Here is a 12,351-nt window from a genome sequence, read left to right on the forward strand (position 1 = left end):
ACCTGAGTACCCTCAGAAACATGCCTCAGTAGCTTCAGTAGGTGGAGGTCACTTTGTAGGGCTCTGGCAACGCTCCTCCTCTTCTTCCCTGCAGAAAACCTGTGGAGCTTGAATCTGCTGCAGATACTGTCTCATGCCATCAGCAGAGAGGAGGACAATAACAAAAAGTAAACCAGAGAAAAGTGAGGAGGAGGAATAAGAGCAGAGTGTTACCATTATGGGACTTTGCCTTGCTCTTGTCTTCTCAGTTTACATGTTGTTACTCGAATTTGCACCAATGCAGCTGAAATGGATTCATAGTGGTTTATGTCTCTGAACTGATGCTTGCCTCAGTGTCGTGACACATGCTCAGTCACAGAGGGAAGGAAATCCCAGAAAGTTGATTCTTTGCACGTTGATGTTGCGTTTTCAGTGTCTAAGGCTGAAGAAGTTGCATAGGTGAGTTAAATGTTTCTCCCACTGAAAACACAACATACAGAATAGAAGTTAGAACAGAATCAACTTTCTGGCTCCTCCCTTAATGTTTTGAGCAGCCTGTGTGCAGAGATGTGGTAAGTTTGATTGTTCTGTACCTCTCTTCTGCATGTGTTTGCTGTCTCAGGTGTTTGTCTTTGACCTTGACATGGTGGGACGTGTCCAGCGGAACATGGTGTGTAATATTCACCTGGCAGGGTCCCATCTGCCCCGAGGGGGGCTGCTGGTCCTGTTTTCACTCAGCTGCATGCTGTTCTTGTCTCTGGCAGAGAGTAAGTGTCCTCATTTACACCTTAGCTTTATCATCATCCAATAAAACATTGAGCTTCATGAGTATTTTGACACAAAGTGCATTTTATGCTGTAATTAGTGCAGTGATCAGTGGCTCACCTGCAGCAGATTTCAAGGAGCTCTGTTCATTTAAAGGAATGATATAGATATTTAATGTTCAACTTATTGCACTAATTTGTTGCACTTTGACTGATTACATGAAGAGAACAAACCTTCATGCCGTGGAGTGTGTAGAACAGACTCACACTGCACAGCAGAAAGCGCTCCATTCGACTTTTGTGGTACCTCTGGGTGTCGGGGGCAGCCAGGCAGCACCGCCCTGTGGGGACAGGGTTGGGGACCTCACCTATACTGCTGTCATAGGGTCACTGTAATATAATTAAGAGCCCAACCCCTCCTGTTTCCCACCTGACTATGGGAACTGCTCCAAGCATGTATTGTGTTGTCTTTTGTGGTGTCTAAGGTGTCAGGTCATACATTTAAAAGGATTTCCTGAACTTCTTTAGACTAAAAAGATGTTGATTTAGGTTTTTTAAAACCTACTTAGAACCCAAACACTGGGCAAAAACATAGTGCAGAATTCAATTCAATTCAATTCAATTTTATTTATATAGCGCCAAATCACAACAAATGTCGCCTCAAGGCGAGTCTGAGGCGACAGACTCAGAAGAGTCTGATGCCAGCTGTTCTATTGAACGTACAAGTTCAACAAAAACAGGGAGTTCACCTGAAGCTCGTTCGTTCATTATTTAAATTTGAAACGCCAATTATTTCCCAATTTGTGTCCGAATCATGTTTGACAAACAGTTCCATATTTAGATATGCTTATACTTTATTTATTTCATCAATGTGTCCATATACAAGATGTTGTTTGTTCGGAGACAAACTCCAGAACAACTTCACTGCGACCTTTGACCTCACGCTGTGCAATTCTGCTCTTCTACGGTCACATGTCACACGTGCTCTGTGTGTGTCAGAGGGACCTGTGTGACCTGCATTTGGATGGTGCTTCAAGTTTAAAAATATCAACATTCATTCATTGTTTTTTCAATAATAATTTAATTTATGGATAAAATCAAACAGCTCAGCATTTTATTTAATAAAGAAACATAATGGATGTATGTGCATACACAAGTTTTCTTTGTGCTCGTATAAGTCAGCTCTCAGACAAATGTAGTGATGTAGAAATATTTGTCTTTGAGATCAAAACTTAAATTAATATGAAATAGAAATAATTTCACCTTGAATGTTTCCTGTCAAATTTCACTGCTGTAGTTTTTTAAATTAAATAAATTTAATTTATTAATACAATAAATGACATTTTGGACAAATATTTACATTATAAAACCGAAGTTTGTTGGTCGTTGGTCTCATGAAGTATATTAGCGCACTGTTTGCTAGCTAATCTTAAAATGACTGTCTGTGTGCCTCAGATACATCAAATACCAGTGTGAAATCAAAGCAAATGAAAAATAATATCAAATTAAGATTTTCTCCTTCATTTCTATCAAACAATGCCGTTTTAAATGTTTCTAGTGGATGATGTCATGGTTGCTAGGCACACTGGGCAGTGCATTATGGACTAGATCAGGGATGGGCAATCTCAGTCCACGAGGGCCGGTGTCCTGCAGGTTTTAGATGTGTCCTTGATCCAACACAGCAGATTTAAATGGCTAAATTAGCTCCTCAATGGCTGTATCCCAATTCAGGGTCTGCAGCCTTAAAGTACGCAGCCTTAACGGTCTTGAAGGGCCGCGTACTTAAAGACCGGAAGTGCGAGGCTTGTGAAATGGGACGGTCTAGCCTCCGTTGCGCTGCCCAGGTTGCCTAGCAACCATGATACTAACAGCTGGAAACGTTTCATACAGCTTTGTTTGACAGAAATGAAGGAGAAAATCTTTTGTTCATTTGTTTGTTTGTTTCTACATGAGCTTTTATCATTCTCTGATTAAGCTCAGCTATTGAACGGCGTATATTTTAAAGTAAAGGCTTTAAAACCAAGTTAGTACAAACGTCACTAATGTCACATGACTTTGCCGACATGTGGCCAACAGTAATGTTTTAATGTTCTTCATTATTAAACATTTGCACATAAATAAGTGACATAATATTCAGTACTTAATTAAAGTTTACTCTTCGGGCGCCCCCCATCTGCCGTTTTCTTTTTTTTCGGCAAAATTATCCACACCCATGCATTCTGGGATATGTTGGGCCACGAAGTCTACACCGCCACGTCCTTGAAATTCAGGGAAATGAAGGACACATTTGAGGGCCGCATTTCGAGCAGCCTTTGAATTGGGACAGCCTTCATCGCGTCGCTGTGACGTAATCGGCCTTAAAATGCGGCCTTTAAGGCTGCAGACCCTGAATTGGGATACAGCCAACATGTCCTGAAGTCCTCCAGAGGCCTGGTAACAAATTAATCATGTGATTCAGGTGTGTTGACCCAAGGTGAGATCTAAAACCTGCAGGGACACCGGCCCTCGTGGACTGAGATTGCCCACCCCTGGGCTAGATTGTCTGATCTTACAGCCTCTCACTTCTGGCCTTTGTGGTCTTCCAAGGACCCGAGCTAGGACGCACTGAGACTCGTTCAGGAGAAGAAGACAGTTCATTAGTGTTATGAGAAGAAAAGGTTCAAAGCAATGTGTATATTAATCACATGATTCATATAATGCACATATACATTCTTGCTTTTAGCCGGTTACTGTTAGTTTGTCATGTCCAGGTCTGGTCCGTCAGGTTATTGTGTCACCAGAAACACTTCAGGTTTTGTTCCTTTTCATTGTGTTTTTTCCTATTTCTGTTTTGTTTTCTTTTTCAGTCTGGCTTTTAACTTGCAGAAAAGCCGAGGTAAGCCTCTGGCTGAAGCTCAGTGTAAGCATTTAAGGTAAAAGCTTTCAAAATGAACTTAGTTAGAGAGCTCTGCAGCAGAGCACTCACTCAAACCTTCTACACTGTCCTGGTTTCAGCATCGCTGCAGGACAACAGGAGCATCACAGACAATGGATCACAGACTGTGTTGTCATGTGCACAGTCATGATGTCCTGTAAAACTCTAAAGAGCTGGAGGTGTCTCTGAGATAGTGCAGCATTATAACATAGTAGTGGCCTTTTCCTAATTTTGAGAGAGGCTCAGTCAGTTACCTGATCACACAAAATTGTGTTTCATCGTTATACAAAACATTTTTAATGTTAAAAAGTTAATGTTAAACTTTGTTTTGGTTTAAACAATGTGTCAAAACAAAGACAAGAATGTGACACTAACACACAGACTGGACGTGTGTCTCATGACTGAGCTGCAGGTGAAGCAGCAGCGCTTCTCTGGGTTTTCTCAGGGTGTGTGTGGAGAATAGTGACACCCACAGATAACGTCTCCCATCACTCTGAACCTCCATGTCAGTAACTTATTTGTCCTGTCACGTCATCTTCATCAGGCCTTCCAAGTTTCATCACATTTCCTGTGAATCAGACGGGCATCTCGGGTGGAGTTGCTTCATTTGTGTGCCAGGCCAGAGGAGAGCCAAAACCCAGAATCACCTGGTTAAAGATAGGCAAGAAGATCAGCAGCCAGCGTGTTGCGGTGGGTGCTGATGCATGACGAATTCACAGAGCCCCCACAGTGAATCACGCTGTTTATTTATTTATTATAAACATTTATTTCATCACTTTGACATAAGAAAGACAAAGCTCTGTGTAGTCTGCAAGGACGACTGGGTTTTATTGAAATCTTGTAATGACGCGAACGTCGTCTAAAAGAAAAAGAAGCCTTGAAAAATAACCTCCTGTTTACTGTGGCTCTTCTTCTAGGTAATTGAATTTGATGGAGGTTTGGGGTCGGTGCTGCGGATCCAGCCGCTGCGCGTATACAGAGATGCAGCCATTTATAAGTGCATCGCCAGTAATAGTGCAGGCGAGGTCAACGTCAGTGCCAGACTTGAAGTGCTGGAAGGTAAAAATGGATCCTGTTATTTTAAACTTTCACTGTGGTCCTGTTTTAAAACTTCTCCTTTTTCTTCTACTGTGGATTTTTTAAGATTTTATACTTTTTTCCCCTGAAAAGCAAATATTCATTCATGCAACAGAGCTCCAAAATCTGTGGACACCTGGTATAAGCAGTGTCATCAATTAATAATAATTAACGTAATGATTATGGTTTCCACTGACCTCAATGAAATACACCGTGTATGTCAGCTTCAATGAAGACCAAATGTTTTATTTTATTTTATTTATTTACATTTATGTTTACAGGTCGCATTGAGACTCAATGCATCATTCAAAATAGAGACCTATGTCAGGCAAACATATTACAATTACAGATTTACAGAAGCAGATTTCCATGGTGGTTTTCTCACATTTAATAAGGAGAATAGCAGGAGAATTTCTTTTAGAAGAATCACATGATTTAAATGATCAAAATATAAGAAATACTGCGACTCCACAACCAACAAACAAACCAACAAACCAACAAACCAACAAACCAACCAACAAACAAACAAACAAACAAACAAACAAACAAACAAACAAACAAACAAACAAACAAACAAACAAACAAACAAACACCAGAAAAAAAAACCAGGAGAGTGCCAGAGTTTAAAGAGGGACTAAACGAGTAGGACATCACATCGGGGTTAGTGTTTTAGGGAAAGAAAACGGGAATCACACATTTTAGTTTAAGTTCTGTTACGTTGGTTATCATAAGATGAGTTATTGGTTAGTTACTGTACTGTAAGCCTAAGGCAGTTTGTGTATGCATGGGTAGGCAGAGTGAAATTATCCTTCTTCTGTCTAAACTTCAGACTCCTCGTGTTGTTAATAACTCACCATTATCATCAGTTACAAAAACATTCTACTTTCCAACCTCATCACAAAGAGCAGACGATCTAAAGTATCACTCTTTGGTATCTTCTGCTCTTGCACGAATTTTGTGGCATCTGAAATATATTTGCTGCCTTTGTCTTTACCAGCTCAACATATTTGCTGCAGTCAGCTCCTCTCACAACAGTTTATCGACTGTTGATCACAACAGTGATCATCAGTCTGTCTGTGGTTGTACTAAACCTGCCTTTTGCATTTTTCAGAGGACAACATCCCCCATGACTTTCCCTCCTTTGATTTGGGCCCCCAGCTTAAAGTTGTTGAAAAAAACAAAACTGCCACAATGCTGTGCGCTGCCAGTGGAAACCCAGACCCAGAGATCTCGTGGTTCAAGGACTTGCTTCCTTTGAATATCAGCAGCAGCGACGGGCGCCTCAAACAGCTTCGCTCAGGTAGACTTTAAAATTATCTGATTTAATATCTCAAAGGTTTGAATTTGCGTGGCATACTGAGAATGTTGCAAAGCAGCTTTCAGATCTTTGTTCCTGTACCATTTCTTTTATACACTTTCACCATTAAAGGCATAAATGTTTTATTCAACTTCACTTTGATTATTTGGATGAATTTTTCTTGTGAGCTTTATTGGTCAAACCAGGACAGCTGCCACTTTAAAAGTAACTCGGATGTTGGAGTGCCGTTTCCTGCAGTCTTTGACAGCGATGACTGCGTCTGTAACCTTACAGATATACAGATGAAGAATTTTCAGCATAATAAATAATCCTCAGTTTTCTGTAGGAGCTGCAGCTGGTCACAGAGAGGCAGCTCAGCAAGAGTTCTGTTGAGTAAAACAAAGATGTTGCTGTTGCTGATGGAAAAGATTCAAGCTGGAAGTTGATCAGGCTTTTGTGCCACCAATGCAGTTTACGTTTCCACATAAACAGCATTTTCAGACATCGTTTGATTCATTCATGAGTTCAACTGATGTCATTATGTCATCCAGAGATTGAGATTCATTCACTGAATTCCACCTTCATAGAAACTTTATACAATCTAGAAAACACACAGCATAAACAGCGTACTGTCAGTGTACAGGATGAAATCAGCCAACTCATGAAACATCTGCTGACATCTGGTTGAATTCAGCTGTGTACGTCCACAAAGAGCAGCAGGTCAGCTGCACACTAAGAAAATCTACTGGATCTCTCAATCGAAATGACTGAGTTATGATTCTTTTCCCCACACTGAAACACTACAGCTGATTCTAGGCTTCCTCCACCTGCTGAATCCACTTTAACCTCTTCCCTAATCATTTTCCTGTTTATAGTCACCGTCCCCCTGTACAATGGAGGCAACAGAAAATAGAGATATACATTTTTCTTCTTTTTCTCCAGATTCAAGCCGAGTATAATTAGAATTTAAAAAAGTTAGACTAAAATTTGTGTTCCCATATTCTAATATTATTTTATTATTATGTTAATATAGCACAAGGTTCAGTTAACTTTGCACAAAAATAGAAACGCCCTCCAACAGAGCCACCATCGAGAGTGTACTAACCTATTGCATATGCATCTGGTACACTAGCTGCACAGTGGCTCAGAGGAAAGCAGTCCAAGGGATCATTAACAGCGCCCAAACTGGCTGCCCTCTCCCCACGCTGGAAGATCTACACAACACCCGCTGTCTTAATAAAGCTCAGAGCATTATAATAGATACCTCACATCCTGGCCACTCCCTGTTTGAACTGTTGCCCTCATGGAAACGGGACAGAGCAATCAGTGCAAGGACAAACAGACTCAAACACAGCTTTTTCCAACCACAATAACACGTCTGAATGCTGTTACTAAAAAATGTCCATCACGCCATTCTTGAAATGATCTATGCACCGACTGAGGCATGTGTGTGTGGAGATGTATGTGAATGTTTGCTCATACTCTTCTTATTGGGGATTTATTTATTGAGAACAGTGGATTCAAACATTACAGAAACACTACATACATTAATGTTTAATGAAAATTAAAACATCTTGCAGCGCTTCCAAAACAATCACTGGCTTTCAGAAATTCATGTTGGGGAAAATGAGAGCACAGGAAAGGTTTTTTTTTCTTTTTTAAATGCAGCTCCATTGCAATTTAACATCTCTTAACAAAGAAAGGTAAAGAAGATATGTTTTATAACTTTCCTGATCTGCTGGATGTTTGTATTGCTTTAAGTATTTTATTGCCAAACCTGTAATCCTGTCTGATCATGAACTGAGTTATACTGGGTTACAGTTGGCTACTGACTCTCTAGCAAGTCACTATCAAACTGCTGAATTCACTAATTCTTTACACAGGAACGCTGCAAATTCAGAACAGTGAGGCTTCGGATCAGGGGAAATATGAATGTGTCGCCACAAACAGCCTTGGTGTGCGTTACTCTGGTCCCGCCAATCTCTACGTACGAGGTAAAGTCTAATGTGTCTCTCACTTGTGGAGTTAATCAATAAGGTCATTGTGTTATCTCATGAAATCACACAACTGTTTAAACCCTCGCCCCTCATGGTTTGATTTAAGCCCCACTGTGGGAATGTGCAGACAGTGTTTTAATGGCATCTTCTCGTATAACTTTAGCTGCCCCTGACACAGGGAGACAAATCACTCCTCATTATTGATTATAAAATGCTTATTAGTGTTTTGGTAAGAAAGAGATGGGCTTGGCTAACATTTCATGATTTCGTTAAAAGCATACAGTCGTGTGTCATAGAGGCTGTTTTATGGATGAGTGATCAAACACTGTTCTCACACTGTGAGACCTGCTTTAAATGTGCTTGTTATGTTATTCCATTATTCTCTTCTGCACATCTGGACAGAAGCGATCAGCCCTGATGGGCTTTTACCCTGTATGGGCATAACTATTCATAACGTCACAAAAAAGTATTATAATGACCTCACATATTCCTTTTTCTTTTTATTTCGTTAGTACGAAAAATCCCGCCCAGGTTCTCCATTCAACCCTCCAACCAGGAAGTGATGTCAGGCGACAGTGTCAGTCTCACATGTGTAGCAATGGGCGCACCATTGCCATTTATCAAGTGGACCAAAGGCCGGGTGGACCTGACCGAAGAAGACGAGATGCCATTAGGGCGCAGTGTGCTGGAGCTCACCAACATTCAAGAATCAGCTAACTACACATGTGTGGCCATGTCTAGTCTGGGCGTGATTGAAGCTACTGTTCAGGTTACTGTTAAAGGTGAGAGCTGATTTCAGACCAGTGGTTCTGTTGATCTGAGGTTTCACAAAAGTGTGAACTCTGATGTTGATTTGCCTACAAATGTAGTCATTGATGAAACAGCCCAAATTCGTTACAGATACTGAAGTCGTTCTGGTTCTTCGTGAAATGTTTTAAGGGACTGATACAAAAGCTTGTAGGTATTTCTTCCTGTATGTTGTTCTTTTTGGTGTCCAAGTGTCTGTGTGAGTGTGACTCCAACCAACTGTGTTTGTGACGTTGGCACTGTATCGTCTATCTGTAGCAGAGTAGTGTAATCAGAGTAATCTGTCGTGGTCCCTGTGTCTGCCTGGCTGGTCCCACAAGGCCACATGTGTTTATTGTTTTCCTCTCTCTTTTCCTGGACCTGTGGAAACCCGGATTTCCCCTCCACATGTATATATATTGTAAATAAAACCTGTACTGTCTGCGCCTGTATCCTCCCCGATATCCATGACATAATCAGTGTAATCACTTTTTGTCTGCAGTTTCTATGTGTGGTCAGCATTGGCCACAGTTCATTCCTAATAATCAAAGTGAATAATTTTCTTCTCCCTGCTCAGAACAACCAAAGCATGTCGAGAGACGTGGGGCAGAGAGAAGCTGAAGTCCCTGCAGCTGTCCCCGGTCAGAACATCCAGCATCATGTGTTGAAATAGAGCTTTTCCACATTTGCTAATGGCAAAGGATCTTAATTCTTGATCAAAGATAAATTAAAGTATAATTTTGCTTAATAAGTTAATAGTGAAAATGACTGTTCTAATGTCTGAATATTATGTGTGTGTGCACATGATCCAGCTTTGACCTCGGCAGTTCTGTGTCTGCAGGAATGTGGAAGATAAGAAATGTGTCACCAACCCAAGATTATACATGTTTTTGACTAAGAGTATCAAGTGTATTAATGATTAAACACAGAATCACAATTTATGTGGTTTTACTGATATTGTGTTTAATTGCTTGATACTGATAAAAATATAAATTTAACTGATATTAAAAAAAAAATAATAATAAGAAAATATAATTTCTAATGATGATTCTAAAAACAGGCCTGAAGCTGAGAGTCTGAACTTGGCATGTGTGGAAAGATGTGGAGAAGCCAAACGATGTCTGACTTTACAAATATATGATTTAATAAAAATAAATTGTATTGAGTATATTGTGACCATGTAACTGAGTTTTAAAGAAAAAGTATTTCTATACAACCTGAATTAAAGGGATCAAAAACAAAGGGATTATGCTTCAATGAAAGTTGTTGTGAAAATGTTCTGATGGAGTCTAATTGAAGAGCAAATGGTATAAACTGAATGAAACAGGGAGTGAAGCATATCCATATGTCACGGGGCCGAGTGGCCTGTACTGAACAGGACTCAGGTGCAGAAACCCAGAGCTGAGAGAGCAGATGATGTGACAATTTATTAGGCGTAGTGCAAAAAACGTAGCAAAGACAAAAAACAATAAGACGTGGAGTTTGACGAGGCGTGACCTGGGAAACATGGCTAGGGCGAGGGAACGGGATGCAGAGTGGAGCTGAGCAGGGAACAGTCACACTAAAGAGAGAAGACAGTGGGGTTAGGGAGGTAGTGGAGGCAGAAGAGTAGCAATTCTTACTTGCAGTAGGGGACATGGAGTGTTGAGAGGGGGGGTAAGAGAATCCAGGGGGGGCTGAGTGGCGTAGAAAGGCTGACCTGAGATCCGGGGCTTCAGATGGAGTGTGATGGCAGGTGAGGCACAGAGAGATTTTCAAAATGATTGCTTGGTATCCTGAGTCTGGAGGTGGAGCGTGAGCCAAGGTGAATACAGCAACTGCAGCACAAGAGAGTCTGGTTAACAAGATAAATCACAGCAAGAACTTGAAGTATAAGAACCTGTTACCAACATGTGTTGATGACGAACTGGCAGTGAATGAACATCAACGTGTGGCTTAAATCCCTCTGGCTTGATTGCCTGCAATAGGCTCCAGGTGTGCAGGAGCTGGAGGAGTTGGCCCTGCCCAGGGGCGGATCCCAGGTAGGTTCAGGAGCCTTATGGAAATTCCAGTCACCCACTGCAGACCATGACACCATATTAGAGATGGCGTGATAACACTTTTTTATGTCCGATACCGATGTCGTAAATTTGGATATCTGCCAGCATCCATGTGAATCTGATACAGTCGATTTTATATTCAATAAAACAGATTTTAATGTCTTGCTGCATTTTGTACAAGTTCATACTAAAATGTTAAAGACAAAACACTTAAGCTGCGCCCAAAATATTCCACAGTTCAGCCATACTGATCTTTAAATCTAAGTATTTAAAGTAACATTCAAAAAGTTATTTAAAATGCAATTTTGTGCAGATTTCAAAAACTCTTTGGTTCTGAAAACACAAGTGCAGCTCAAATGTTGTAGAATGGACCCTTTAATAGCTTAACATAAATAGACATCCAGAGTGGAAGCAGTGTAAATAAATGCAAACATGGCTTCATGACATCCATCAGTGTGTGAGCTGATTCTATCACATTTAACCTGAGACTGAATTTTGTGTAATTGTGCTTAACACAAGTATGTTTTTTGTTTTGAACCACGGAGCTGTTTGGCCATGTGTCGTGCCGTGGTATGTGTCCCCGACAGAATATGTTTCCCCTGCGTGGCCTCTCCAAGTCACGGACAAACAGGATCCCACATTCTTGATTTTTAGTTCACTTCTTATAATGACGAACTACTCATGAAACTTTGGAGGTTCATGAAGTCTTTATACAGTTGTATGAAGTTACAGGAATATAAAAATAATTATCAGGCAAAATGCCCTTCATTATTTTAAATAATCCCGTCTGATACCACGTGAAAAGAATAAATATATAACTTTCTGTTGTAACTCTCAAACTGAATGATAATATAACGACACTCACTTTTCCTTCTTTTCACAAAACTAAAACATCAATACTTCCACGTCTAATTATCCGTAATGGAGGCGGAGCAAACTGGATCCGCACTCTGTGCCCAGCGAATGCTCGCGACATTTCATCTCATTCATCACTTTGATCAGTGTTCACAAATGTTAGTTATGATGTGTTGTGCTTATTTTGGCTTTTTATTCAGGTATATTTTTCTCTCTTATTTGTTTTTTTTTTAAATTTTTGGTTGATTTTCAAATGTCAAACAGTGTAGTTGTGTTTGTAAGTGTGAATAATAAAGATTTAAAGATGAAGAATTTGATTCTACTACTAGTCGTGTGTAACTTTACCAAAACAATGTCAGACTTCATAGTTTTCTCTGGGCCTCCACAATCAGACCAGCAGGAACCAAAGTGTCCAAAAAGTCATGTGGGCTTCAGAGATAACTGGGAAACTTTCTGGGAGAAACCAGTTCATGTTAGCAGAGACCACATCCATCCCACTTTGGATGGAGCAGCTCTTATTTCTAGAAAACTGCCCAAATTTGCTGAATCCCCCAAAACGTGACTATCCAGAGCTGAGATCAGGAAGCAGAGCTGCAGTCGTACACACCTCACTGAAACTTCTCTCCTCCTGTCATGCCACAAA

The 12,351-nt window shown here is 40.5% G+C and overlaps 1 protein-coding gene and 1 long non-coding RNA gene across 3 annotated transcripts in view; one reads left to right on the top strand and one right to left on the bottom strand.

The window, feature by feature from the left end:
• The window catches only part of LOC146496945 (receptor-type tyrosine-protein phosphatase F-like), a 10,496-nt gene extending 943 nt beyond the window's left edge, over window positions 1-9,553 (top strand). The window contains exons 2-8 of one of the 2 annotated variants that reach the window (XM_085140917.1): window positions 602-746; window positions 4,202-4,347; window positions 4,575-4,716; window positions 5,846-6,034; window positions 7,915-8,025; window positions 8,541-8,810; window positions 9,392-9,553. In XM_085140917.1, the coding sequence (XP_084997043.1) occupies window positions 623-746; window positions 4,202-4,347; window positions 4,575-4,716; window positions 5,846-6,034; window positions 7,915-8,025; window positions 8,541-8,810; window positions 9,392-9,435 (1,026 nt within the window). In that variant the 5' untranslated portion in view covers window positions 602-622 and the 3' untranslated portion in view covers window positions 9,436-9,553. Of the gene's footprint in view, window positions 747-4,201; window positions 4,348-4,574; window positions 4,717-5,845; window positions 6,035-7,914; window positions 8,026-8,540; window positions 8,811-9,391 lie in introns of both variants that reach the window. The other variant, XM_085140916.1, reaches the window with a different exon arrangement.
• Window positions 9,554-10,059: 506 nt separating this feature from the next.
• On the bottom strand, window positions 10,060-12,351 carry LOC146496946 (uncharacterized). Its single transcript, XR_014870794.1, has 3 exons — window positions 10,705-12,351; window positions 10,437-10,631; window positions 10,060-10,375 (listed from the first exon to the last, which is right to left on the bottom strand). It is a non-coding gene; the product is annotated as an uncharacterized LOC146496946 (long non-coding RNA).

Source organism: Neolamprologus multifasciatus, chromosome 18, assembly GCF_963576455.1.
Source record: "Neolamprologus multifasciatus chromosome 18, fNeoMul1.2, whole genome shotgun sequence".
NCBI lineage: Eukaryota > Metazoa > Chordata > Actinopteri > Cichliformes > Cichlidae > Neolamprologus > Neolamprologus multifasciatus.